The sequence below is a fragment of the Plectropomus leopardus genome, chromosome 13 (assembly GCF_008729295.1).
Source record: "Plectropomus leopardus isolate mb chromosome 13, YSFRI_Pleo_2.0, whole genome shotgun sequence".
Taxonomy (NCBI): Eukaryota; Metazoa; Chordata; class Actinopteri; order Perciformes; family Serranidae; genus Plectropomus; species Plectropomus leopardus.
In genome coordinates this window covers 6,796,503-6,824,066 of record NC_056475.1, presented here as the reverse complement: position 1 = coordinate 6,824,066, position 27,564 = coordinate 6,796,503, and the positions used below count along the sequence as shown (strand labels likewise).

At 38.7% G+C, this 27,564-nt stretch overlaps 1 protein-coding gene across 2 annotated transcripts; it reads right to left on the bottom strand.

Moving 5' to 3' along the window:
- Positions 1–269: 269 nt before the first annotated feature.
- rad51d (RAD51 paralog D) lies at positions 270–27,564 on the bottom strand. Of its 2 annotated transcripts, none has more exons than XR_006106468.1 (12): positions 27,173–27,497; positions 27,027–27,088; positions 18,924–19,042; positions 10,373–10,454; positions 10,040–10,174; positions 9,861–9,956; positions 9,646–9,736; positions 7,667–7,737; positions 6,937–7,104; positions 5,355–5,480; positions 3,739–3,927; positions 270–2,666 (listed from the first exon to the last, which is right to left on the bottom strand). XR_006106468.1 is itself a non-coding variant. In XM_042499791.1 (12 exons), the coding sequence occupies exons 2-11, from the start codon at positions 27,252–27,254 to the stop codon at positions 5,385–5,387; spliced, it is 1,002 nt and encodes a 333-aa protein (XP_042355725.1). In that variant the 5' UTR covers positions 27,255–27,280; positions 27,504–27,564; the 3' UTR covers positions 270–2,666; positions 5,355–5,384. The 2 variants fall into 2 exon arrangements, 1 of the variants encoding a protein (XP_042355725.1); XM_042499791.1 differs by lacking the exon at positions 3,739–3,927 and adding an exon at positions 27,504–27,564 and having other exon boundaries at positions 27,173–27,280.

The window sequence follows — 27,564 nt, the reverse complement described above, 5'->3', positions numbered from 1 at the left end:
GTGCCGAGACACGCCATGGCAAAGAATTTTGTTAAAAAAAACCAAAAACACCATAAAAATGAATATTGAAAAAATGACCAAAAATAGCATAAAAATCTCATATTATAGCATGTTGTAGAAAATGGTACGCAAAAAGTCATACTCAATTAGTCAAATTATATTTATATAGCACATTTCAAAGTAATCAAATGTAATTCAAAGTGCTTTACAGTTTGATTGAAAAAAAAAAGAACAACACATGAAATAAGCAAAAATGGAAACCAGAGTAAGTAAAAACCATAAAATAGTAAGACACTACATAAAAGCCAGACTAAAAAGATAGTTTATGTTTAAAAGTATCAACATTTGCAGCTCCTCTGAGATTCTCCGGCGGGCTGTTCTTTTGGAGTCGGAGGATCTGAGGGGCCTTCCTTGTGCGTAAATGTAGTCCAGTGCAAGGCCATGTAGTGCCTTATAAACTAATAAAAGAACTTTACAATTAAAAAAAAGTAAAATTTATCTGAAAACTAACAGGCAACCACTGTATAGCTTTTAAAATAGTCGTAAGGTGTGCTCTCTTTCTTGTCTTAGTCAAAACTTGTGTTGCAGAGTTCTGAATTAGCTGCAGCTGATTGATTGTGTTCTTTGGTAGACCAGAAAGGAGAGCATTACAGTAGTCCAGCCTGCTGGTTATAAAAGCACGCATTAGTTTCTCTGTGTTGCTCAAAGAGAGAAACAGCCTGACTTTGGAAATACTGTTTTAAATGATAAAATACTGTTTTTGTAATACTAAGAATGTGGGGTTTAAAATTAAAATCTGAATCAAATATGACCCCTACATTTCTTGCTTCTTGACTTGGGTTTAGTACAAGTATGTTTAGTTTGGAGGCAAGTTTCTCTCTCTGAGCCTTCGATCCATGACTGGTACTTCTGCTTTGCCATGGTTGAGTTGTAAAAAGTTACAGTTAAAAAGTGATTTAATCGGCCCAGTGTCATCAGGAGACACAGCCACATAGAGCTGAGTGTCATCAGCATAGCTGTGGAAAGAAATGCCATGCCTCCTGATGACACTGCCCAGCAGTAGCATATATAGATTAAAAAGTAAAGGTCCTACAATAGATTCTTGTGGTACACAACAGGTAACCTCATATTGTTTGGAGCAGGGATTATCTAAAAACTTTCTTCCACAATGATATAAACTGAACCAATTTAAAACAGGCCATTCCAGACGGGCCAACAAACGCCAAAATTTATTTCTCTAAAAACTGTACTCAAAATGGGAGATTTGAAATTGGTCTATGATTGCTTAATGATAAAATATATAGTTCCTTTTTTTAAGAGGTTCAACTAAAGCTGTTTTAAAATAATTGGGGAAGACGCCCAGCAGTAGAGAGTATAGTAACTATGGCAAGGGTGTCTTCAGATAAAGAATTAAAAATGGTTTTAAAAAGAGAAGTTGGGATGAGATCAGAGTCTCAGCATCAACCAGGTCAAAGCATTCATACTTTGCGTCACATTGTAAACAGGGTACAGATAAAGGTGCAATGGGCGTGTTTTGCTGGCAGACGCCAGACCTTATGTTGATAATTTTCTTTCTGAAGTAGGCAGCAAACTCTTCCCATTTAGAGGCCGGAAGCGCAATACTGTTATTTAATTTTGGATTTAAAAGATAATCTATTGTAGCTCTTTACCCTAGCAAGGGTACCCCGGGTGCCGGGGTCGCTTCTGCGAGCCAAATGGTTCCTGTATAACCAAAGTGAGAACTGTGTCCGCATACTCGGCGTGAAGTCAAACATGTTTCGAGTTGATGTTGGCCTCCACCAGGGTTGTCCCTTGTCTCCGATCCTGTTTGTAATTTTCATGGACAGGATCTCAAGGCGCACCTGGGGGGAAGAAGGGGTCCAGTTTGGGGACTTTAGAATTGCATCTCTGCTTTTTGCAGATGATGTGGTTCTGTTGACTTTATCACACCGTGACCTCTAGCATGCACTGGGGTGGATTGCAGCTGAGTGTGAGACGGTCAGGATGCCTGTCAGCACCTCCAGATCTGAGTCGGGATTTCTGGGTAGGGAGTGAGTTGCTGCCTCAAGCAAAGGATTTCAAGTATCTCAGGGTCTTTTTCATGAGTGAGGGTAGAACGGTGCGTGAGATGGACAGGCAGTTTGGTGCAGCATCCGCAGTGATGCGGGAGTTGGGTCTGACTTCTGTGGTGAAGAAGGAGTTGAGCTGGAAGGCAAAGCTCTCGATTTACCGGTCCATCTATGTTCTAACCCTCACCTATGGTCATGAGCTCTGGGTAGTGACCAAAAGAATGAGATAGCGGATACAAGCAGCTGAAATGAGATTCCCCCGTAGGGTGGCTGGGCTCAGGGTGAGGAGCTCGGACATCCAGAAGGAGCTTGGAGTAGAGCTGCTGCTCCTTTGTGTGGAAAGAGGCCAGTCGAGGTGGTTCGGGCATCTGATCAGGATGCCTCCTGGGCGCCTCCCGTTGGAGGTGTTCCAGGCAAGTCCTACTGGTAGGCCCGGGAAAGCCTTGGGGTCCCCCCAGGAACTGGAAAGCGTTGCTGGGGACAGGGACATCTGGTGTGCGACCTGGCCACGGATAAGCCGGACGAAAATAGATGGATGGATGGATGGATGGATGAAGTCAAAGCTTGTGCGACTGACAGACAGTAGTTCTGAGAATTCTGTTAAAAAAGAGGGGACAGGTCAATTTTAGGAGCCCTATATATAGTCACTGTGAGGAAACAAGTCTGACAGTTTAAAAAAGTTGCATTATATTCAAATGCATTAAAAGAGCCTTAGTCCACATCTCTGCCCTCCAGTGACTCTGAGGCTGTGCCTCCACCCTTCTTTCCCATTCTTGATGAGAAGAAGAAAATGTAGCCGGGTGAATGGTAAATGGACTGTATTTCTATAGCGCTGTTCAAGTCTTATTGACCACTCAAAGCACTTTCACACTACACTGTCACATTCACCCATTCACACACATTCACACACTGGTGGCTGAGGCTACCGTACATGGTGCCATGTGCTACTCAGTAATCATTCACACGCTCTCACATTCTGACGATGCGGCATTGGGAGCAATTCAGGGTTCAGTATCTTGCCCAAGGACACTTTGACATGTTGCCCAGAGAAACCGAGGATCGAACAGCTGACCTTCGGATTAGAGGACGACCCGCTTTACCGCTGAGCCACAGGCCTCTATTATCGTGGCAGGTGCATCTGAGCCTAGCCAGTCTCAGTAAGAAAAAGACAATATAGACTGTTGTCATTCATTAGTTCATTAACATTAAAAGACTTGTTCGTTAATGCCCTAATGTTGAACAGAGCCATGTTGTTTTCTGTCTGTTTTGCGGGTGAAAAAGAGTTTCTATTTATGTTAATGGTAATCAAGTTGTGTGGGTTCCGTCCTTTTGTTTTTCTTTTCACAGTATTTTGTTGAGCTGAGATGATAGGTTCAATAAAATCAGCCGGAGTGGGTGAGGTAACAGTTAGTCACTGTGTAATACAGTGCATTATGTTTTGGGCCAGTGCTTGTGTACCCCTGCGGTTGGGGTGCAGTCAATCATGTGTAAAAAATGCAGGGCGACCCCAGAACAGATCATTAGCCATGGATTAATGGTAAAAAGCTGGCTGAATTTTTCTATGCCCCTTATGTAGGTCGGTAGGGGTCCAGAGATTGCAATGTATTTACCATTTGCTTTAAGGGAGTTAAGAAGAGTTTAAAAAGCTCCTTTAAAGTTTCAGACTCACGGTAAGCTGTGCTGTTGCTGCCACCACAATACTGACGTTGGCGTGCTTTCCGTGTACTGCTGAAAGCTGTGTGTTGAGGTCCAGCAAACGGGCACCGGGGAAACAGTGGACTGCTGCGGCGTTGTCGTAGGAGGGGAGCAAGAGCCCCTGGACGATCCGAGTCCCTGATCACCATGATGGAGGCATGCGCTGGTGAGGGGGTGGGCACGACAGAGGGATGTCGGTTAGAGGACGAGTCTGGGCTCAGCACCGGAAAATGGTTTTCCAGCCTCAGCTCCAGGCAAGATGGTAGGGGCCAGAGAATTTCCCTCTGTCTTCCCCTCCAGCCTCTGCCACCCACCTGCTTCCACTGACTCCCCCTCAGGCATGGAGTAGTGCAGGAGCCCGCTGAGTGCACCCCAGCTCGAGCTGCCGTGCCAGTGGTCAGTGGCGGAAATTGCTCCTCACTCAGTGCCTCCACACATGGATCCTGAACCGGGAGAGTGGAGGCAAGCTCGGCAAGCTGACTGGGCTCCCATGCCAGCGGAGCCGATAAAAACCGTTGAGTTAAAAGTTTCCTGTGTTTTAGCTGTTGCTTTTAGAGCGGTGTTTAACTCTCTCACTTGACAGAGTTTTATGTGCAAATCAGTTAGCTTCTCCTAAAGCATGTTCTCCGAAATAGCATAAAAAAAGTCATACTATAGCATGCCGTCCAAAATAGTATAAAAAGTCAAACTATAGCATGTTGTCCAAATTGGCACCAAAAACTCATACTATACCATGTTGTCCAAAATGTCAAAAAAAATTCATACTATAGCATGTCATCCAAAATGGCTCCAAAAAGTCATACTATAGCATGTTGTCCAAAGTAGCATAGAGAAGTCATACTTTAGCTGGTCGTTAAATATTTTTTTCACAAAAATGTTGGAGTATAGCATGACATGAAACCCTGGTATAAAGTATGGTATGCTTTTATTAAGTTTTAAGCCTGATATCAGAAACATTTGGTATTTTAGGAGGGCTTTCCTCCTCTTAAATCATACATTTTACTTTCATCCCAAATTACGACACAATCCAATGAGATGCTGGAAGGTTCTTACTGCAGCCCCCTGCATCTGAATGGCTCTCAAGGATAATTCAGACTTGCCATTTTATACCCGGGACGCTTTAGGCTATGAGGTGGTTTAATTAAATATCTGAATGTATTGAAGCTCTGAGGGGACAGATGCCACATGAACCTGGCCTGCTTCCCTTAAAAGGCATGAAAGATACACACAAAAAAAGAACTTTGCTGCATCTATATTCCTCCCTCCTAATGTTAAAAAAAAAAAACAGCTCTAGCTGCAACCTTATTTTTGCCTTAAGACTTAAAGTCATCAATGAGTTTAACGAAAAGCAGTCTGTAGTCTATGACATACACAGAGTGCACCCAACGAAATGCTAATGCTGCAGCAAGATTTGAATGGGCAAAATTTGAAGCTAATACAATCGATTTTAATGACAGTAAACAAACCAAGGAGCCAATGTTTAGATATCATTCAGAAACTTGCATAGCGTTGTGCAGTTTCAGAGGGGTGAAAATGAACCATCAGCGATTCACATCTTCTTGCAAAATTAGTCCAGAAACATTCACGTACCTTTGGTCATACGATTATAACTGGCTCTCATCAGGAATCAGTCTCATGCAGTTTTCTCTTTCCAGAGGATCCTTCTTCAGAGCGACTCCACCACTGCAAGTCAAACTCTTCTTTGATGTGACAAGGCTAAGAAGCAGAGCACATGACAGTGTTGATTTACTAGTAGAAAAAAAAACCTCAGCTGCAATATAAAACATTAATTTTTGAATGTGCTCTGTTGAAGCATTCTTTGTGTCATCTGTAGGACCTCTTTTGTAATTTAGAACAGAAAATGTATAATTAATGCCTTTGAGGACATTTATTTATTAGAGGAGGAGTAAGTAACAAAGATTGTAGAAGAGTTTTTAACAATAATGCCAATTTCATCCTTTTATCATTACGATCCATTAAAGCTCCACTAATGTATTTGCAATATGCGGAAGCGTCTGCCATCTGCTCTGTTGCAGGTTTGCCTTTTCTTCTGTTGAAAATATGAACTTCATCGAAAACATTGTGTGAAGAAAAAAATAAAAGTGACACTGGCAAACATGTTAATTTCTGTTGTTTTTCAGCCGTAAGTGTACTAAATTAAAGATATATAGTTTAACATGGTAGTTCAACCTATCTGATATTTTTGCTGTGATTATTCGGTTTACTCTGTTGCTTTGCTAGCATCTTTGATATGACAAATCTACTGACATGGAAGCTAAGCAATGTACTGCTGGATTGGGGCCACCACAAAACATATTTTTGCCACTTAAGACCCACTAAAACATCAACATCAGTTTTAGTGTATGCTATAGGTGGAATATTGCAACTGTGGTGCTCTGCAAAGTCAAATAACTATTTTTGTCAAGGGACTGTGCTGTCTGAGAAATACCAGCTTCAGTTTGCTGTCAGACAGAGCTGTCAGAGCTGAGAGACTGAAACACACTTGTCATATCAGGTAAGATTGTTTTTCATTAGTCTTTAACTCTTCAGTAGAAGCGTTTCCTGGTTGTTTGTGTAATTATTCATTGGCGGCAGATATGCTATATTCTTTCAACACTGGATTTTGCTTCTAATGTACAGGCTAACTAGAGTCATGATGGTCTTCTGGTTTCCCTTTTTGAATGACAATTACAGATTACTGCTGTCTGCTGGTATGGAGAGTTTTTATCCCTCAAGAAGGCACAGATCATATGTACTTGTTTGCCATTGGTCTTTGCGATGTGTTGATGTGCAACTTTTTGGCCAAGACACAGGTGATGTGAGGCAGTGCAACAGTCCGCTGTCATCGCCTCTAGTTCTTTGATGTTAGTTCGGTGTGTCCGGGCCTTTAAAATGCTTTTGGGTAAACCTCTGAGTGTCTTGGATCTGAATCAGCAGAGTGTTTTCTATGACAGCCTGTTTTTGTGAATTACAATAAGACTTTTCTTGTAAAAAGTATTGCCTGAAGCTGTTTTTTAATGAAAATAATGGGCTTCTTTATCAAACCAGACCTGTTTTACAAGAGCAAACATAATTTCACAGACTCCATTTTGACATTTACCTCTCAACGAAACCCCTTCGACAGAATCAATACTGAGCTGGATGATGTGCAAGTCAATGTTGCTTGTAGTACCTGTCTAGAAGATTTGATCAGTGTTGCAGAGCGCAGGGTGGAGTGGCTGATGGCCGCAGCCCTCTCTAATCGCTCCAGCAGGATCCTGGTTCTGGGGACCTGACTCCAAGACACACCGAGGCCTGGCTGCACCTCCCCGCTGCCACTTCTTGTAACATGGTTTGTAACCTGCAGGCCCAGACAGATTCAAGTTAATCTTTTGATTTTTTTCCCTCTTAGGGGATTATGACGACATTTCTCTATTCTGTTTCATGGTTTAGTATAGCTTGCAACAGAAAGCTTTAGAAGAGAAAAATACATATATAAGTGGGACAGCCAGATTGTGCCGCTTTTAATCAAAGGCCACCATCAAACAGTCTATCAAATTGTCTTTATTTCACTTCAGATAACTTGATGATTTAAGGGGAAGGCTGATTTTCTTTGGTGCATGCTTTTTTAATGTGATTAGTTCATATTTTACATAATCGCAACCCCCAGCCATACACCTGAACTAACAAATGGATTTTTTTGTTTTACATATTTAATCATCAGAAATGATTAACCTTTGGATTTTATCTTGATTTTCTTTTCTTACCCAAACAAAAATGGGAAAAAAATTGTTTAGTTTTCATCATGTGTCTCAAAGCAATAACAAGAGGAAGTGTGAAAGGGTTTGCAGAGAGTTTAGATTGACGCTGGAAATGCATCTTGCATTTAGAGTAGCACACGTCAAGGACTGTGTCATCCTTACCAAAGCAGCAACATTGAAGTCCTTTGCCATTGTCTTAAGAACTCCTGCCACTTGTATCATCAAGGACATGCCTGGAGGCAAAGGAAGTTGTAGAAAGGTTTGTTCGTGTGCAGAATATCTCAGTGTCATTTACGGTACTTTCTAAGCAATGCAACAGTAGGAACTAAGGCTACAGATATCATTGTTGTGACATTTACAGTCTTTAATATTCTTATGGTTGACTCAATTTGTTTATAGCGACACCGACAGCGGAGCTCAAAGGATTGCAATGACAGTCAGTCCTCAACAGTGGTCCAGAATAAAAGTGTTACACAGATTGACTGGAATTTGGTGCAGACATTCATTTAATTAAAAGCCCTAAAAATCTATTTTTTATAAGCTTTTTACTATGAGCCATGAGGTCCGACATGAACATGTTTTCTGCCAAAGTCTGAAAAGTTTGTGTTTTTTCACATGATTAATTTTGTATTTGCAGTTTTGTTTTAATTCCTCTCACTGGTTTGAAGTTGGCAGGGCTAAATTGGAAAAAGGCGATGACACATATTGCGGTTCACTAATCAGGATTTAGCCAGATTAGCTGGTAAAACTGTTAATTTATTTAAATCAGGGCTTAAAATATCATTGTCTTTTTAATTTGTAACTATTTATTTTCTTGCTTTTGCTTCTTATTACTGTCTTTTAATGCATCACCTCCACACCCAACAAATTTTTAACTATTTATTTACTCGTTTTTGCTTAAACCACACTCAGAAACACAGAGGGATTCCTATTTTGGGGGGAATTTTTTTCTTACATTACTTATTTGCAGTGCAAGCATTTACAAACTACAATATTATCTACTGAACAGAGCTAAATATCTTGGTCTTTAATGTCCACTTTGGAGAAATATTTTGCAGCGCTTTTGTTATATTTGGTTTTATTGCAGATTATTCAAACAGACTTGTTAGGTGTGGAGAGCATGAAACTGCTTCATGGTAAATCAATTATATTTTTCAAATTATAATAAATTCTCAAAGCTCAAACTCAAGTTGGTCACGAATAAATGAGTGTACACAGACCAGTAGCTTTTGCTTAAAGGGACATTTCAACCAAAAATAAAAAATACCTAATTGTCTTCTTACCTGTGGTGCTATTAGTTAATCTAGCTTGTTCTGGTGTGAGTAGCAGAGTGTTGGAGATATACACAGAAATGCCTGCCTTCACTCAAATATAATGGAATTAGATGACACTTGGCTTGTGGTGCTTATAGTGCCAAAAGAAATACATATGAAAAACGAAGCTCCATGTAGGAACTACGTAGTTCTATTATATTGGAAAGAAAGCAGACATCTCGAAAGCTGATATCTAGACTGATAAATAGCACTACAGGTAAGAGGAAAATATGTATTTTGGATTTGGATTTAGGGGTGAACTGTTCCTTAATAGTGTTTATAACTTTTAACAAAATACGTCATCAGTTAGCTATTTTTAATACATTTAATATTTTTAGATATAGTTTAATTACATTGTTCTTTAATGTTTTGAATTTTTTACAGACCCATTCAGCAGGTTTATTTTAGAGCCCTTCTAAACCCTGTTGTATTGAATGATTGCTTAATTAGATTGCAGTTTTGGAGCTTTTCTATAAACCAATAGTTAGACATGAAGTTGAATTAAGTTCACTTGGATTAAGAACTTTAATTATATTGATTCTCAAGAGGTCAGACTCCAGTCGATGCAGCTCCAAGGTTAATGAAACAGCTCTATTTATGACTGACATCAGAAAAACTGAGCTTTTATTCTAAACGTGACTGTACAAATGTTTCTGTGTTATTTTCACACCCTCTCATGACTGGAACTAACTTAGATGTCATGCCTGCAAAATGTGTGGGAACCCTGTTGTGGTATTTATTTTACAGACATTTGGAGTTTACAGGCTCAGGTGTAAACACAGCCTCAGGTATGATGCACTATGATGGACTCGCAGAGAGAGATATCACCTTCATTTTGTTTGCCTCCCAGTAGAGGAGAGATAACAGCTGACACCGAGTCCACGATCACTGCCTTGACAGAGCCACCGCCAACAGAGGCCTAATACAAAATGTGACAAAATTAGACTGCTGAAAATTTCACCTGTCTCTCTGAAAGGTTCCCTGGATGCAGCAAGATTGTTGGTATATTTTGAGCAAAAGAAAAAAAACAAATACAAACAAACCTGCTGAAGCCCACCGCTGCAAAGACCGTACAGACAGTCGAGTAAAGAGAAGATGTTAAACAAATGAAAGATATGGATCCTCTGAAGAGCTTCCATCTGTAAAATGACAGTTTGTTTTAACTTGTCTTATATTACAAAACATGTAATTTTAGTGTCAAACTTAATCCTTGTCAACTCACCTGCTCTTCTGTGTTACTTGTTTCAGCTTGTAGCATTTGAAGCAAGCGGCTGGCAGTCAGCCCTCCTGTCGTATCAATAAATATTACACTCTGTTTCAGCCGGTGAGAAATGTGCACTGCAACTCCGAAACACACCTAGAAGACATGACAAGCACACAGGGAATAGTTAAAGATAGCATGGATAATTTGTGTTAGTTAAACGATAACTTGGAAAAGGATTATTTCAACCAGAGTACAATTTCTGATTCTATGGGAGGAGAGGGAATTCTAAAAAGGGGGAATTTATGAGTAAGAAATTATCAGTGATGGAGAGAGTAGGTAGGAAATGTTCACCTGAGATTTGCCACTTCCTGGGCCTCCTGACAGCTCCGTTATCTCTCCAGTATACAAGCCTGAATCCAGCAGTTTATCTAAACTGCAAGAAACAAGGTGCAATCCATTACTCACTCCTGCCATCCCGTGTAATAAACCATTAAGTCCACGTACATCCGTAGAGCCAACAAAAACTGCAGTTGGGTGAGCATAATACAAACAGAGCTTGCAATAGGTTCCAGACTATTCTGAAAATGTTTGGCTAATTCCTAATTTCTGTTGCTGTTTCATTGCTTCTTATCAGGCTCAGCCACTGGCTGTGTTTTTAAATTGAATATATCAAAAAATAGTTGGCTTTTCATTAATCTTAGTGTGTGTGTCTGTGCGTTACATAGTGCGGGCCCAAACATGCTTTTAACTGACAGAGTGAGGACCTTTTTGAAAAGTGAGACAATTTTGACCCCTCTTCACTTCTTTAACAGTCTGTTTAAGGGTTAAAACATCAGGGTCTCGCACATAGTAATTTTTTTGTGGTGGCCCGCCAGGATTAAAACATCAAACACCACAAATACAGTTTCTATTTTCAAAGTTGGTGTGTCATTCAGAGCGCTGTTGACATATATATATATACAGTTAAGTTATGCATTGCTCCACACTCTCACAGTGCAGAGTGCACTCTGGGCACACATGGAGCAGTAAAACATTAGGCGCATTTAATGTTAAACTTAAGCGTTCAATACGCTGTGTCTAAAAATTTGCATTTTCTCACAGCAGCTGCTTCTCTCATTCATTGATCTAATCTGATAAGCTCAGATCAATTATCCATCCTGCAAGCCACAAACTGCTGCTGAGGAAAAAGAACTCACTGAGCGCTACACCTATGCCCGCAAAAAATCTCAGAATTTAGGGAGGGGACGGAGAGTGATACAAGGGAAAGACAAACATTAAAAAAACAAAACACTGAAAGTCTGCTGTCGGGTCAAAATTGGGTCAAATTTGGTTACATTCTGAAACTATGTTGCACTGCTTTCTTTTCAAAATGAATTTGCTACAGATCTGATTTGCTGCTCTGGCTTGATTCCTCTCCATAGCAAAGCAGAGGCAGCTGGAGCTTATGGGAGAAGAAGTATCTATACCAAATTCATTGAATACTAATTATTTTTCAGAAACTGATGGCTACAACATATAGAACTGTTAAATCTTCTTGGATATGCTGAGTATTTACAATATTGTCATGAAAACGTTGATATGGGAATAGCAGTTTTTTATATTTGATTCGATTTAGTGTAAACAACTGAGTGTAAGATGAAATAAGATAGAATAAGTCATTATTGATCGCAAGAGGATACATCTGCAGCAGCAGAAGGACAGAATAAGTACAAGTAAATACAAAAAAAGAGTAGAGGTAAAAATAGAAATTATACATGTGCAATTTAGTTACTATGCTCATTGTATTGTGTCTGTTGGTGTTAGTCTCAGCATTGGCTGGGTTTCAAACCTCAAAACGTTTGAGTGCTGACCTAAATATGTCCACAGCATGGACTACCACAAACTGTAATCTACTGATACACTTTCGTTGCTGTCAAAGGCTTGCTATACTTCTAAATATATAGATATAAGTAATAATATAGTGGAATTCCACATTTCATTTAGGAAACATTCTCATAAGTTACTAGCTGTGTAAGAAAATACCAACACACTTCAGTATCCTGATATTATGTTATTTTATTATTATGTTCACTTTTTTTTGAAGTATTTAATTTTCTCAATTTGTTTATCTAAATTATTCTGCGAGCACTGTTATTTATTTAATAATTCATGTATTTATTTATTTTTACTGATAAAGAGCAAATGTTAATTCCTTCCAAGAAAAGTAGTACAGGGAAATACATAAAGATACTCTGACTGTAGTAAAATCATCGCAATCGCAATATGTCACCTTGCTTACAGTATAATAATATATCACCAGATTCTTGAAATACACAGCCCTGAGCGTTACAACATAAAACTGGTGCTTTAGAGAATTACAGACTTATTTTATTAAAATGTAGATATTTCTACTGCTACTAGCTCCTAAGGGAGTGAGCGTTGCTCTTGCACCTGTATTTTGATCATCACCAAGGTAGTGTTTGTTGTATTGCTTTGACCATATGTTCTTTCAGCGCTGGAGTATTATGATGTGTCTATGTTGACGTTCAGTGATGTGTAGTTTGTGAAATCTCATCATGTTTGCTGGCACATGTGATGGTGGATGTGACGGCGATGCAGTCAAATCTAAATAGCCAAGGTCCTCCAGCTTGAAGGTTAAGCATCGCTGGAAGCCTGCGATTGGTTAATAGAGGTTCTTATCGCCCACAGCGTGATTGTGAAGAGGAGAATTGGTAGGGATGGACATACTTGCATTATTCCTGCCTTCGCTGACGACAGATCAGAGAGGGCTGCACTGTTGATGAAAACACCAGGCTGTGTTCCTGTAAGACCTCAGAAGGATAAGAGCGATTGTCCTTGAAAAGCTGGATTTCTTATGGACCACACTCATTGGTGAGATCAGAATACTGTAATACTGTTTACTACTTAAAACTCAAGGTCCTTTCCCTTGTGACTAGAGTAGAAGCAATGAAGCTCAGATGTTGTTATGTGTAGAGCTCTTGTTTGATTCCTGCAGACAGATATCTCCTTCCTGTGGCCATACTCAGCACCTGGATTTAAACAAATAGTGAACAGGGACTAAGCAGCACATTGTGTGGGCTGCTGAGAGCCACTTACACTGAACTCTGAGGCTGAGTTCTTTATAAGAAGGCTACGACTATTGCACAGTATAACATCATTGGTGTCATTACTATCAGGTGATGACAAAAATATTATGTAGGCAACATGATAAGCAAGCTGATGACGGCTATATACCATTATCAGCCCTGATCATTCGTTCTGTTAGTGTGAAAAATCGCGACAGCATCAGGATTTCTGACAGGGTCTGTTTAGTTTTTGTAGCTTCCTCTCTGTTTGTCTTTGTACATAATGTTTGATTTTCTGTGGCTAAAAATAACTGAATGCCATTTATTATCCCTTAATAATGACTATGTTAGGTTTGAGCTTTGATGGAGGTGTATGAAATGCAAGTTGCACTAGTGTGACTTTTTGACTGTAATGTTGTCAAAAGTATGAATAATTCCATACTTTTTTGTAGGGCTGTCAAACGATTATTTTTTTAAATTGTGATTAATCACAGAATTCAAATAGTTATTTGTGATTAATCACATTTTTTATTCACGTTTTCAATTACATTATTTTGCTTGACAAAACAGGAAGTCCATACTGACAAGGTACGGCAATTATTAATAAAAAAAAAAAAAGTTACGTATTAACCAAATAGAGAGCTAAGTATAAAGGTTTAACAATGCATTTGGTTATTTTATTATGTAACAGTAGGATTTCTTTGAGCTCTTTTGATTTCAGATTTAATTTCTGACATTTCTGCTAGCTGGTTTGACGTAACACCAAAAAACTGAAAAAAAGTTCACGTCCATCACATCCTTTTATCCCTTTCCTGGGCTCAAGGCTCTCATTCACTGAGCATATATCAAACAGCTGGAAGAAGAAAGGGAAAGAGACATAAAAATAATATGCCAAAAGGTGTCTGGCAGCAGACGTGATTGAAAGCTGAAGAGAAGTCCTAACAGTGTTTACAGCCTTCAGGGCTTCAGGCTTCAGGAAGGAAAAGTCTAAACCTGGCTGCCTTCACTAAGTATGATGAAGAAAATGTAAATACTCAAATATTTGCTTCATTTCACCCAGGCTGTATAGTTTTTGGAAATACATCACAGTTTGTTTGGTATTAAAATGGATATTTTTTTCTACATTCAGTTTGCTAATTCTGACGCAGAGATGAGAAAGATCTCCTCTTCTGTCTGTGCAGACGATCAACAGACACGCTCAGCGTTAGCAAGTAGGCAAAACAGGAAATATCATTCTAATCATCAGCATATCACAGTCTCTCAAAGAAGCTACTGTACAAAACCATTTACATATTATACACTCAGATAGGTGCACCAAGCTAAAAGTAATGTAGTCTAATAAAACAACCTGCAATAAATTCTACTTCCATGACAGTTATAATGTTCAGGTTTGTTGAGTCTGTTTAAGAGAGGCATTAACTCAACTTTATGGTCATTTTGGGGGTCATTGTGGTTTGTTTTTGAAATGAGAGCAGTGGTGGATGAAGTACCTGCAAACCACACTTGAGTAAAAGTACAGATATATTTTACCAGGAAATGATTTTTCACCTTTGAGAATATTATCTGAGTAAAAGTCTTAAAGTATAGGATATTTACTGCACTGAAGTATCAAATGCAATTATATGATGTACTGCTTGACTTTCTGTGTCACTGTAGATGAGGACAAGGAACCAGCAGCATCACTGGGTTTGCCTGCTGCACGCCCACTCTATAAACAAGGGAAAAGCAAAACAAACCCACGTCGCATGCTGTGCGACTACTTTGGTTGACACCAGACAGTATTTACTGTGAGTTTTGTAAAATGCAGTGCTCAAGTCTGGTTTTAATGATAATTAAAATTTCAAACAGTAGGACTAATCATAATTAATTTTATAGAAATTTATTGTGAAATAAGTTAACCGAATTAACCGATTATTGATATTATCAATAGTTATAATGATTTGAATGTTAATCAAAAATAATTGGATAAATCATTTTTCAAAAGTAATGGTAAATGGACTGTACTTGTATAGCATTTTTCTAGTCTTATTAATACTTCAAAGCGCTTTCACACTACACTACCACATTCACACACTGGTGGCTGAGGTTATCGTACAAGGTGCCACCTGCTACTCAGTAATCATCCACACACACTCACACTCCGATGACGCGGCATCAGGAGCAATTTGGGGGTCAGTATCTTGCTCAAGGATACTTCGACATGTTGCCCAGAGGAGCCGGGAATCGAACCGCTGACCTTCCAATTTGAGGACGACCTGCTCGACCTCTGAGCCACAGCCGCTGTGTAATGAGATTCTAACTGGTCCAAGAGCTGCAACAATTAATTGATCAATCAGTTAGTTGTCAACTATTATTTCATAATCAGTTAATCATTTAGAGTTGTTTTTTTTTGGATTTGGGAGGGGTTTTTTAAAGAAAAAAAAAGTCAAAATTTTCTCATCCCAGCCTCAAAAATGTGAATATTTTCTGGTTTCTTTACTTCTCTACGACAGTAAAGCGAGTATCTTTTAGTTGTGGACAAAATAGCATATTCAGGACAATATTTCTGCTGCTGAAACTGCATTATACAGAGAGATTTGTCTAATATTTTACCCACCCCATTTAAATAAATGAAAATACTTAATGTTACAAACACCTCTTGTATAACTCAATAAAATGTGACTACACCACAAACTTCAGCCTAAAACTAACCATAAAGTTGTATCAACACATCCCTACAACAACTTTGACAAAAATTGAACTTTATAACCATGAAGGTAGGATTTATCGCAGGGCTGATGTATTAGATTAAGTCACCACAAAATAATCATCACAAAAAAAACCCAATTAGGTCATTTTCCAACAACATGAAACAGGTTTTCTTTCGGTTTCCGTATCTAATTTTGAACCATTTGGAGCATTTTAACCAAAAAAAAAAAAAAAAAAGGTTCAGAACCCCAAAAATTCACAGCTTGATTGAACCAAAACACAGTAAGTTTTCCTTGACCTGAAGTGCGAACTGTGACAACATCAGTGGGTGTGCCAGCCTTGCACGTGATAGACTCTCATGCTTTCTTATTTTTAAAAGTTGGGCCATGATTGTCATTTGGACAAAAACAAATATCTGTAATAACAGAGCAAAAGCTTGCAGGTAATCAATGCAATCTGCTAATTTGTTACTGTTTAGTTTCCGCATTCTTGATTACGTTTCTACTCAAACTGATGGAAATGCAGGCAGGACAAAACCAAAGGTCAAAGAAACTTGAAATGATCTGATTCAAGAACCAGAGCTAATTGAGTGGAAAGAGGGTATCTGTGTATGTTTCTCTACTCAGTCTCTGAATAAACCACAGAACATACTGGCTGTACAAAATAAGACACCTTCGAGAGCAGAGAGCATCATCCATCACTTCATCTTCTCACCAGTAGAGCGCAGCCAAGATACACAAATCACGCTGCCTCTACTCACATGGCTGATTCACTTTCATATCACTAATCCAAAGCACTAACTAATTTATGAAAACCACTTAAAAAAGAGCCGCGGAGAGAAAAAAAAACACCTGTGGTCATTAATTATGCTGAAACTGTGGGTTTAACTGTAGGAAAGGTACCATCCTATAAATTATGCCATGCTGGCCCATTTCACAGATTTGTCCAGAGCAGTCTGTGTCCTGGCTAAAGAATATTTCCCTTCAAAAAGTGGTGAATTTATCTGCTATGATTTGTGCTGTGACTGCATACAGATAACTGAACCTGCCAATGCCAGCACACACCTCTGTGCAAACCTTTTATGGGATGTTGTGTCTCAGTTTTTGCAGGCTAATTCCAAGTATTGCTGTAATACGACGCCATGCTGGTAGCAGTGGGAATTTTAGGTTTCTTTCAAGTCATTAAATTTTTATTTTTCAATGTACCGCAAAGATGTTTTAAAGGACTTGTCTGTGATGTTTGTTGTTTTTGGTGGAAAGTAGTCAGCTAGAGGCAGAGTTAATGCAGCTGATATATCAGAAGCCACTTTAGGCTGCGTTCACGAGCCAAATGGAAGAGCAAGCAAAGAAGGCAGCTTTAGCAACTAAAATATAGCACACAGGCCATTTCTAAAACACTCTATTGCTCTGCTGTATTTTTAACTTCAGGTACTATGCTTCAGATGCATATTCTGCTGGCACAGTTCGATGCAAATTCGATTTCAACAACACTGAAAAGATCTTAGTTTGATAAAACGGATCGATGCAGAGGAATCCGGTTACAAACATCTTGTAATGTACAATAGTATTGATTTTACAGGTTATCCTGTGATTGTGGACAGTCTGTGCTGGTCTGCAAAGCTAAAGAACAAAAATTGCAAATATTAAACTGAAAAAAGTGACTTTAGCCCTTTGTACACAGAAAGGGTGCTATAAGGTCACTACGAGGTACGTTCTTCATGCTGCCTTTGGTATTTTCACACAGAACCAAACGACAGGGGATTTGTACCTTTTATACAGATCACCAAGGCACCATAACAGTGTGACATTCCCGCCTCTAAGAGCAGACTTTTGAAATCCAACCCTTGAATCAATGACAGTTTGAAGGAGCTCTATGCAAAATTCGAAGAGTATGCGTTGTATGGACACCTAAAGCAGCAGCTGATGGTGCCAACTCTGTAAACAGCACTAAACAACGGTAAAGGTTGGTGGTGCTCACCAAGGGGAATGTATAGGTTGGGCGCAATGCTTTCACAAAGCTGCCAGATTGGTATCAGAGGTAACCGCTGTATGGGCAAAGTGCAAAGAGGAGGTAATGAGATAGCTAGTATCCCACAGAATTAGAGTAAGTGTGTAGAGGTAGCAGACAAAGACACCAAACTGTTTTTTTCTTTTAAATGTGTGTGTGTGTGTGTGTCCTTTTGTATCATTTTTAGTCCCCTCTCTAAATTTTTGGGTCTCTGAATGTAGCGCTGGTGGAGCTTGTCATAAGTTATTTTAGCAGCAGTTTTTGAGTGGAAAATGGTGGAAAATTAATCTATCGATACATTCAGAGCTAATCAGATCAGATCGATGGATGAGAAGAGCAGCTGCTGCAGTCTTTTAGACCCAGAGGAATGTGGAGTTTCACTTTCAATGCACTAGACGTTCTGCTGCTCCATCTGTGCCCAGAGTGCTCTCTATGCTCCGAGAGTATGGTGCTACAAATAACCACACAGTATGTATATTTCGACTACTGATCGGTCCAGCTCCAAAAATACAAAATCTATTTGTGGCAACATATGTTTTGATCATGGTAGAGTTCCACAAATAAATAAATGTGTAGGAAACCGTGCAGTAGGATACACACATGCATTGACATGCACACATTGCCAGACTGGCTTACTACAACAAACCACAGAGAGGCTCGGATTACAACACACTTAGATAGCATGACTTCACTCTCCACTCACGACGCCATGACTCAGCTAAATCTTTACATTAATGCTGTGAATGTTGCATACAGAAAATTTCAGCACAAATTAATTTGGTACAGCATGTTAAGTGTTTTGTTGGCATCAACCAACATGTGCTTCAACTTTCAAAACACACAGAATATGGCTATTAACACCGCTAAACAAATCCAAGACTTTAATCTGAAATAATATCAGGTAGCACTGATGAAGGAGCCACTGCATGCTGAATCAACACAGAATGACTTTTGCCTCTAAACTGAACACTGGGGAAATGTCTCTTAATTCAATATGTGGGGGAACTGTCCTTAGGAATACATATTTGATTTGGGAGGTGAATCTTCCTTTAAGCTCCTGTGGCACTGAGCCCACTGTTAAATCCCCCAGTCCTCAAAAGACAAAGCAGTGTGCTCTGCTGTGTGTGCAGAATTGTCTTTACCTGGGATTTCCAGTAGAGAGGATGGCTGTTGAGCTCAATAGTTCTTCATACAGATCAGCGCCTGACACGGGGAAAGCAGTGTGTTGGGCCAGCAGTACTCGGCGGATGGCAAACAGAGCCTGAAATACAGAAATTACACCATGAGGTTCACACGACTGCAGCACAGGACAGCCACAACACAACAAGTACTCATCTACCTTGGACAGTGTTGCCAGACTGGGTGGTTTTCTGCCCATTTGGGCCATTGAGATTATATCCCAAAAGCTCAAGGTAAAATTTTGGCATGTTTTAATGCACTTAGGAAGACTTTTGAAATAACACAATCAGACCTACACTGTCCGCTGTCCATACTTTCTCATATCATCATTTGGTTAATATTTGATAACTAAAGCTGCAGTAGGCAAGTTTGCATTTAAAGGTCCAGTGTGGAGGAATTAGGGGGATCTACTGGCAAAGATGGAATCATATATAATAAGTAGATTTTCTTTTGTGTATAATCACCTAAAAAAATGTGAATCGTTGCATTTCCGTTACCTTCGAATGAGCCAATTACATCTGGATAAGCAGCAGGTCCTGGTTTACGTAGATCATCATACTGCACCGTATACCGTAGCTCAGGACAAACCAAACCAAACACTGGCTCTAGTTTGGGCCATTCAAGTTTAACAACAACAATTGTAGTTCGTAGCCCCTCAGTGACAGTAGCATCGGAAAAACACAGTGTTATCACTGCTTTCGATCACCAGGTCCATTTATTTTAGAGCAGAGACCTCTGTGGATATTTCAGCTCTTGGTAAAAACCTCCAGAACGTCTAGGCTTTAAATTAAGCCAAGCCAAGGTGGTTGCAAACTGCAATCCTAAGGGTTGCGGGGGGGGGGGGCAATCCCAGCTGTCATTAGACGGAAGGCGGGGTACACCCTGGACAGACTATCACAGGGGCTGACACATATAGACAGACAACCATACAAGGGCAATTTAGAGTCACCAATCAACCTGAGCTGCATGTCTTTGGACTGTGGGAGGAAGCACGCAGACACGGGGAGAACATGCAAACTCCGCCCCCCCTGCCTGGACTGAACCCTGTTCCAACCGGGACTTGAACCAGGCACCCTCTTGCTGTGAGGCAACAGTGCTAACCACAAAGCCACTGTGCCGCCCACTTACAAAAGTTAAATCACCAAATAAGATTATAACTGGTGAGATGTCAATAATTGTTGTGCTCAGGTTCTATATTAGTTTTCTTGTATCATGTTATGATGCTTAGTTTTAGATATACAATCGCAATGGTTCAGGATAGTCCTGCTGGGATTAACAATTATTTTCTTTATTGATCTGTCTGATAATCTTTTGTTCAGTTGATTACAAGTCAGAAAATATTGAAAAACTGCCATCAAATTTTCCTGCCTCTTTTTCACACTGTTAGATTTTTTTCTTTCCCTCACTTCCTTAAACATTTTAACACTGCTACATACAGGATAATGGTTGTCTGCATCATTTCACACACGTCTCACACATACACCTACACTCCTGCATTAAAGGAACAGAACAGCCGAGTATATAATTTTAATGACCTGTTTACCTTTGTTTTTCACTTCCATGGACACAGAATGTCAATTGTGTTCACTGTTTAACATCACTGTTATGTTGTACTATACCACTGTGTTATTTTTATAATAAAAAATAAAAATAAAGTTTCATTTTAAGTTCCCAGAACCCAAGTGAGAATCTTAAAATTTTCCAGCCACTTGTGCAAAACCTAAATATTCTTAATTATTTGAGAAAAGCAGCAAATCCTTAAATTTCACAAGAGCAGGTACAAGCAAATATTGGACATTTTTGTTTGATAAAAGTGCATTGGTTCTGGTAGGTACTTTGAAAATATAAAGGGAGAGACAATAAAAAGTTTGAGTTTAAGCGCAAACAGAGACCATTTTCAGTATTAGAATACTTCTATGCATTTTGCTTATCTTGGCATTTTAATTGCCAAACAAGGATGCTCACAGCTGTACACAAGAACATTAACTGTGGCATTTGTTGCCTAATTTATAATAAGCAGCATCAGCATTCAGTTGAGACACAATAACCCTCCATTTATTTAAAATTCACTACAGTTAAACATTAAAACCCACAGACTATAAGAACAGGCACATATGACAATTTGGCATTATTCAGTTAATTATAACTGCATCAATATTATGTTGCAGATCAATAGCTATCACTGTGGCATCATCAGTCTTAAAGGACTGAACCACATCCCACCTCAGGACAGCTAAACCACTGAGAAACGTCACTGACGGAAAAAGAAGGAATATTTCTACATCCCTGCTGTTAATTTAGTCCCTTGTGTCCGCGGCCCATCGGTTAGGAACCACAACTTTAGTTCTCCACATGAACATGCAACTTAAAAATTGAGAGATAAGAAATACATTTTCCAAGTTCTGTGTCCCTGTGTGTTAAAATATCAAAATCCTACTCTTCTTTCCTCCTGCAGAATGTTAATACATATTTTGATGATTCATATTGCACTCAAGGGCACATACATAAATGTATCCAATGAAAAGTAATATGGGGTTTCCAGCCAACCTCTCCAATCATATAAAACTGCACTTGACTGTTAGTTTGTGGGTCACAGCAGCTATCAGAGCGATATTATGGGTCGGAGGTGTGCTTGTTTTTTTATTTTCATAGGGAAATATTTTCGCCTTTGCCTCCAGATTTAATAATGGATGTGTGGTATCGCTCTGTAAATCACTGTGGTTCTTCATATACAGCACATGGTGAGGCTGCCAGGAACCGCCGCCACCTCCCGCACTCGGCCGCCTATGAGCAGATTAATCAGGCTGTTATTTCGAGAGTCTGTGGTCGCTAAGTCACACCCACTTATGAGTGATCACAACAATTTTATCATATCCTTCTCATAATTATGCCCCTGCTCACAAACTCACTTTACCTCAAAAAATGTCTAAACTTGTACGCAAAAAAGCTATATATGCTCCATTTGACGTTTCACTTAGACTTAAAAATTGCTAGGAAACAGTGATGGAAATAACGTTACGAAAATATCTGGACTTTTGTCGTCATTTCAAATCTCTAAAGGAAGAGGAGAACTTTTCTATCTATCTATCTATCTATCTATCTATCTATCTATCTATCTATCTATCTATCTATCTATCTATCTATCTATCTAATATATTAAAACTATATTACAGAATTATTATTTTCAAGCACTATTTCTGTCATTTCCTTAATTGTTTTTGTTTTGTTTTGTTGCTTTCCTTTTTCTGGGGATAATTTTCAGGTGATTTTATTGTTCCTTTTACTAATTTCTAGCTATTTTTGGGGTCATTCACTTTTATAAATTGCTTATTGCCCTCTTCCCATTCTTTAAATAAATCAGTTTGCTCAGGTTCCAAAGGGTTAATAACTCAATAACTTTTCAAAAGTCTTAATGATTTTTACTAATTCCATAACTTTTCAAGGCCTTTATATGAATGAAATGTCAGGGTTAGGTTATAAAATTCCCAGGTTTTCCATGACTGTGGGAACCCTGCGTATTGTTAAAACTGAGTTTAGAACAGTAACATGCCACATTACTTCATTACTGCATTACTGACAAATGGAATGTGATTACAGCTACATGGTACTTTCAAACGCATTACTGTGATCACATCACATTACTCTGTAACACGTCATCCACAACAGCATAAACTAAACAGCTGGGTTGTGATACTTTTTATGGAAACAGATCAGAGGGGAAAAACATCACATTTTGAGCCCTGCTTTCTGCAGAATGAGTAATAACTTCTGTTTAGCAGGCTTACATTCTGATTAGTCTCCTCTTCTGGGCAAAGAGGATTTCCTGCCAGAGTTCATGTCCAACAGCAGAAATGTATTTGGGGAAAATAAGGCAAATCTGCTGGGTCTCAATTAGTGGGAATGTTGGCGCCCCATTTTAAGATGTGGGCTCATAAGATAGGTGTGTTTTTACTTACAGACCTTGCCTTGAGCGGCTTTAATTGAACTGTAGCAGGCTGCTTTAGTCAGACGGACGTGCCGGTGCAGATGGCCTCGCAATGACCTCTGAGCCATTGCAATGTGTGCGCACAACAATGGTTCAAATCAACAGCAGGAGTCTGATGCACCACAGGGAGACTGGTGATCAGCTCAGGGGATGCCTGCAGGCTGTACAAGCTGGTCAGGAAGTGTAGCTCGGCCACTAGGATGAGCCTCAACCTGCTGCAGGCGGTGATGGAAAAAAAAAGATATTCTAAAAATGTAATGATCTCAGGGGGAAAAAACTGCAGTTCATTCTGTGATATCTTTTTAACACTTTAAACTGAGATGACCACCAGCAAGGTGTTAATCAACGTCCAGAACGGCAACAACAGGGTTCCCACGCATTGTCATGGACAGAATTTCAAAACTTTTCCATGACTTTTCAATGACTCAGGATCCGACATAATGTGTTCAAGGACCATCGAACATTTAAAAATCCAACAATAATTTCTGTTTTTACAGTTTTTGGCCATGATGAATGGTGTAATTTGGAGGAATTTAAATTAAAAATGCCTATCAAAATTTTAAGAAATAGAAACCAATTAGCCCAAATTTTAAATTTTCAAGGAAAAAAAAATCACCCAAAATGTTTTTTAAAAAACGTTTTCAAAGAAAGCATGCTTCCCAAACTTATTTTCCAAAAAAAAGGAGAAGGTAACTAAAAATAAAAATTCTATAAAAGTTTCTATTAAAAAACAAAGCCAATTTGAAAAAAAAAAAACTTAAAAGAAAACAAAATCACCGACATTTTCACAAAAGTTAAAAAATACCTCATTATTTTTTAAAAGAAAACATATGTATGGAAGGCATGTTTTCTTAAAAATTGGTGGTAAAATATAGCCACAATAAACAATAAAAAAATACAACACATCAAGGCATATTAGAGCTTCATTATATCGTCAGCTACAGAATATAAATTCACCACTATGTTACATTAATGCTAATTAAATTTTTTTTACGCACCACAAATTAACATGATTTTTCAATTCAATTGTTTTTACTAGTTCCATGACTTTCCCAGGCCTGGGAAATGTGACTGTGACTTTTCCAGGTCTTCCCTGACCTTGGGAACCTTGTTTAAATTCAAATGATTGACATCAAGGTGGTATTTAACTCTCAAAAGGGCAACAAGTCAGTCATTAGGGGTTCTAATCTGAGATAGGTTTAATGCACCGTAGCCAACGTGAAAAGAAGATTTGCAGTGATATGAGAAAGGAGACTGCAGAATATAATTCACACTTTTCAAAAGTTTCTCTTGGGGTTACAAAAATCTTTGTCTAGACTGCACGTACAGACCGTCTCACCACAGAGGATGTGCCTCTGACTGGAAAGCTCTCACTCATCTTTTTTTTAACCAAGAAAGCTCGGGTCGACTTCCATGCCCTGTCCACCCACACAATTATTCACTGACACACTTATCTAAGAGGCCCTTCTGAGTCTCTTTCCTGATTATTTGCACTCTTATATCTCTGAAAAAGTTTGGTGGAAAACACTATTTATGATCTAAAAAAAAAAGTAGTTTCCTGTTATCTGCCCATAAGGTCAGAACTGAGTTAGGCAGAATTTCTTTCATGATCTCTGCTCTCCTCCTGGTTCTCACAGCGAAATGATTTAAAACTGAAAGAGCTGGCCTCTCTCTGCAGGTCCAAACTGATAATGAAGGACTATGTGGCATACCCAATAAGGAGTTTTTTAGTTTTGAATAGAAATGATAGAAACTTTCCTATTGTTTATCGCTAAGTGTACACACAACTATATTTAAAATACTACTTATACTTCTTATTAAATCCATTTTTGCTGTGCAACCTCTCTGCTATATCTACCGGAAACAATGTAGTCTAGTTTTAAGAGACCTGAACCAGTGCTGTGGATCTATTTTGCCTAGCTTGTTAACCAGATGACCTGTTTGCCATAACAAGCCAAGTGGAACTTTTGTTTAATTAAGAGAAACAGTTTGTCCTTTTTTTTAAGTTCACCTAATATGAACCACTTACAAAATGAGAAACTCACGCTGCGTGTGGGTGAAAATGTGCCCAAGATCAACATAATATTGGACAAGGCCTAAATCTCCCACACTTCACTGTTTATGCCAAGTATTAAGTGTGGGTGTCTTTTGTTTTTATTTCTAACACTGCAAAATAAAGCTATGAATTTGATTCATCATCAGGAAATAAGGGAACATAAAGGGTGTCCTTAGTGATGAAGATGTTAAATGTTACAGTGGGGAAATTTGTTTGGTTGTAGGAGCTTTATAAACGGCCAATACGGTGAGATATATATGCAGAAATTGGATACAATGTAATAAATATGTTTTCTTTAGCGTTTGATTGCCTGGAAATAAGATTTGTTGTGTTTCTTGTTACCTTAGAGTTAGCTGTTTATATCTGCACAGGCAGCAGGTCGTCATCCATGGACAGCGCCACGCTACACCGCCATGTTTTCATGGTGCTGTTCAGAATGGACAAACCAAACACTGCACTGCATATACTGTAACAGGACTTTCTGGAGGCCATGCTGAGTCCCTTTTTTTGGGCCTTTCTCACATTTTTCAGCCCCATAAACTCTCTCCACAAAAATGATCAGAGAACATCTTTTTTTTTTTTTTAAATCTTGAAAATAAAAATAGATTCATAATAATAGATACGTAAAGTTAAAATTTTAATTGTTTAATGTGCTCAATGTGAAAATGTATAACAGAAAATTACTAAAAATGCATTTATTGGCATGAAATTTCAATCCATTATGGAATCCCACCATTGCAGTTTTTGGTAGTATTTAGGTTTAAAGTTTTACAGTCATCATAATGTTCTTTTTATCTCTGCAAATTTACCTAGATAACTTTAATAATTATAAACATTTTCCATACAGTATTGTATACAATTTTATTTTTTTAAATAATGTTTATCTGTGTTATGACAAAAAACATTACAAACATTTTTTTTGGGCAACTGGCATCATAATGTGTACCATACAAGATACAAAGTAGATTTACTGTCATTTTTCTCAAATGTGGTTTAAGAAGAAATTAAACTGAAGTTAATCCTAAATCCTGCTACATCTTTTTTGGCGTCGAAGGAGGAGTTGAGGAGTCTCACAGCCTGGGGAGAGAAGCTGCTCTGTAGTGGTTTGTGGTTTTTCAGCGGAAACTTCAGTATCTTTTCCCCGATAGCAGCAGGGTTAACATTTATGTTTTAAACTGCACATGTCCCCGCTTGGAACCGTCCCAAGCGGCTGGGACGAGGAAACTTCTCTTGAGTTACAGCTGTGAGCGACCAACACATGTTGAACTCTATTCTCTGTACACAGATGAGGCACTTTGCACCATGCACTTTATGTCATACAGTTTACATTGACCCTTTTAATGCACTTTGTCCTCCGTATAATTTATGTTGTTTTTTTCTGTCAATTTTCAATTCAGTTCAATTCAATTTGCTTTATTAGCATGAATGTGTAAAACAATTTTGCCCAAGCCTCAGATACAATTAAATGATGATTATAAATAAATACAAGGAAAAAAAATCAATAATGATATTCAAATCAACAGCAATCCATTGGATAAAAAACAGATGTATAAATAAAAAGAGCACGAACATTTACTGTATATAGACGTAAACAAATGTATTTAAACAAAAAGTGAGACTTGCAGGAGGAATGAAGTATAAATGTCATGTCAGGTTGTCCCGTAGACTCTGACATGCACCAACATACCTTCACTGCTTCTATAACACAGACACTGTTTTCCCCCAGCAGGTACTGTATTACTGTATCAAAATCTTGGCATTTACATTTAATTTGTGTGAAGAACTTTGTTCTAATATCATCATATGTGCTACAGTGTAGCAGGAAATGTGTCACTTGCCTCTGAATTTCTTTTACCTGTTACCTGCCAAGGGACTACGGATGTAAATTTGTAGTAATGCTACCTCGGGCATATTTACATTTATATTTTCTACTGATGTTCATCAATACGCTATGTCCCTTTTAAATAAATAAGTAATTAAAATCTAAATTAAATAAATAAATAAGTTTATGTATGACATAAATACCTTATATGACACAGAGCATCTCTGTGCAAGTTCCTCGATGTCAGATGAGACCACGTCCTCCACTGTGAAAATAAAAACCGCGCCTGTTACTGCTGCTCTGTTTTTAATGAGATGAATCCTCAAAACAGCGACACACAAACACTCACCTGTTTTAACATCGGCAGCACGCAGGTCACGCAGTAAATCCGCATCCAGTCCAGGACACATACCTTCTCTTAAGACCGCCATGATCTTGCATCGTCAACAAACGTTTCCTAACATCAGAAACAAACGTGAACTAACATCCAGCTTCTAATTTACGCTAAAACAGGTGAAAAGATGCCGCGAGCCACTGTTGTTGTTAGCTATGCGGCTAAGTTACAAAGCTAACTTTTCCGCCCGTGTGGTCGTTGAAACAGTATGAATGACTTTCTCGAAGTCTCCTACTAAAGTTCACGACGATAAAAACGTAAAAGTATTTATTTACGGCAAACTTACGCTTTTACAAACTTTTTGGGCTCGCTTCACAAACGCCACAGCAGGAGGAGGAAACACTTCC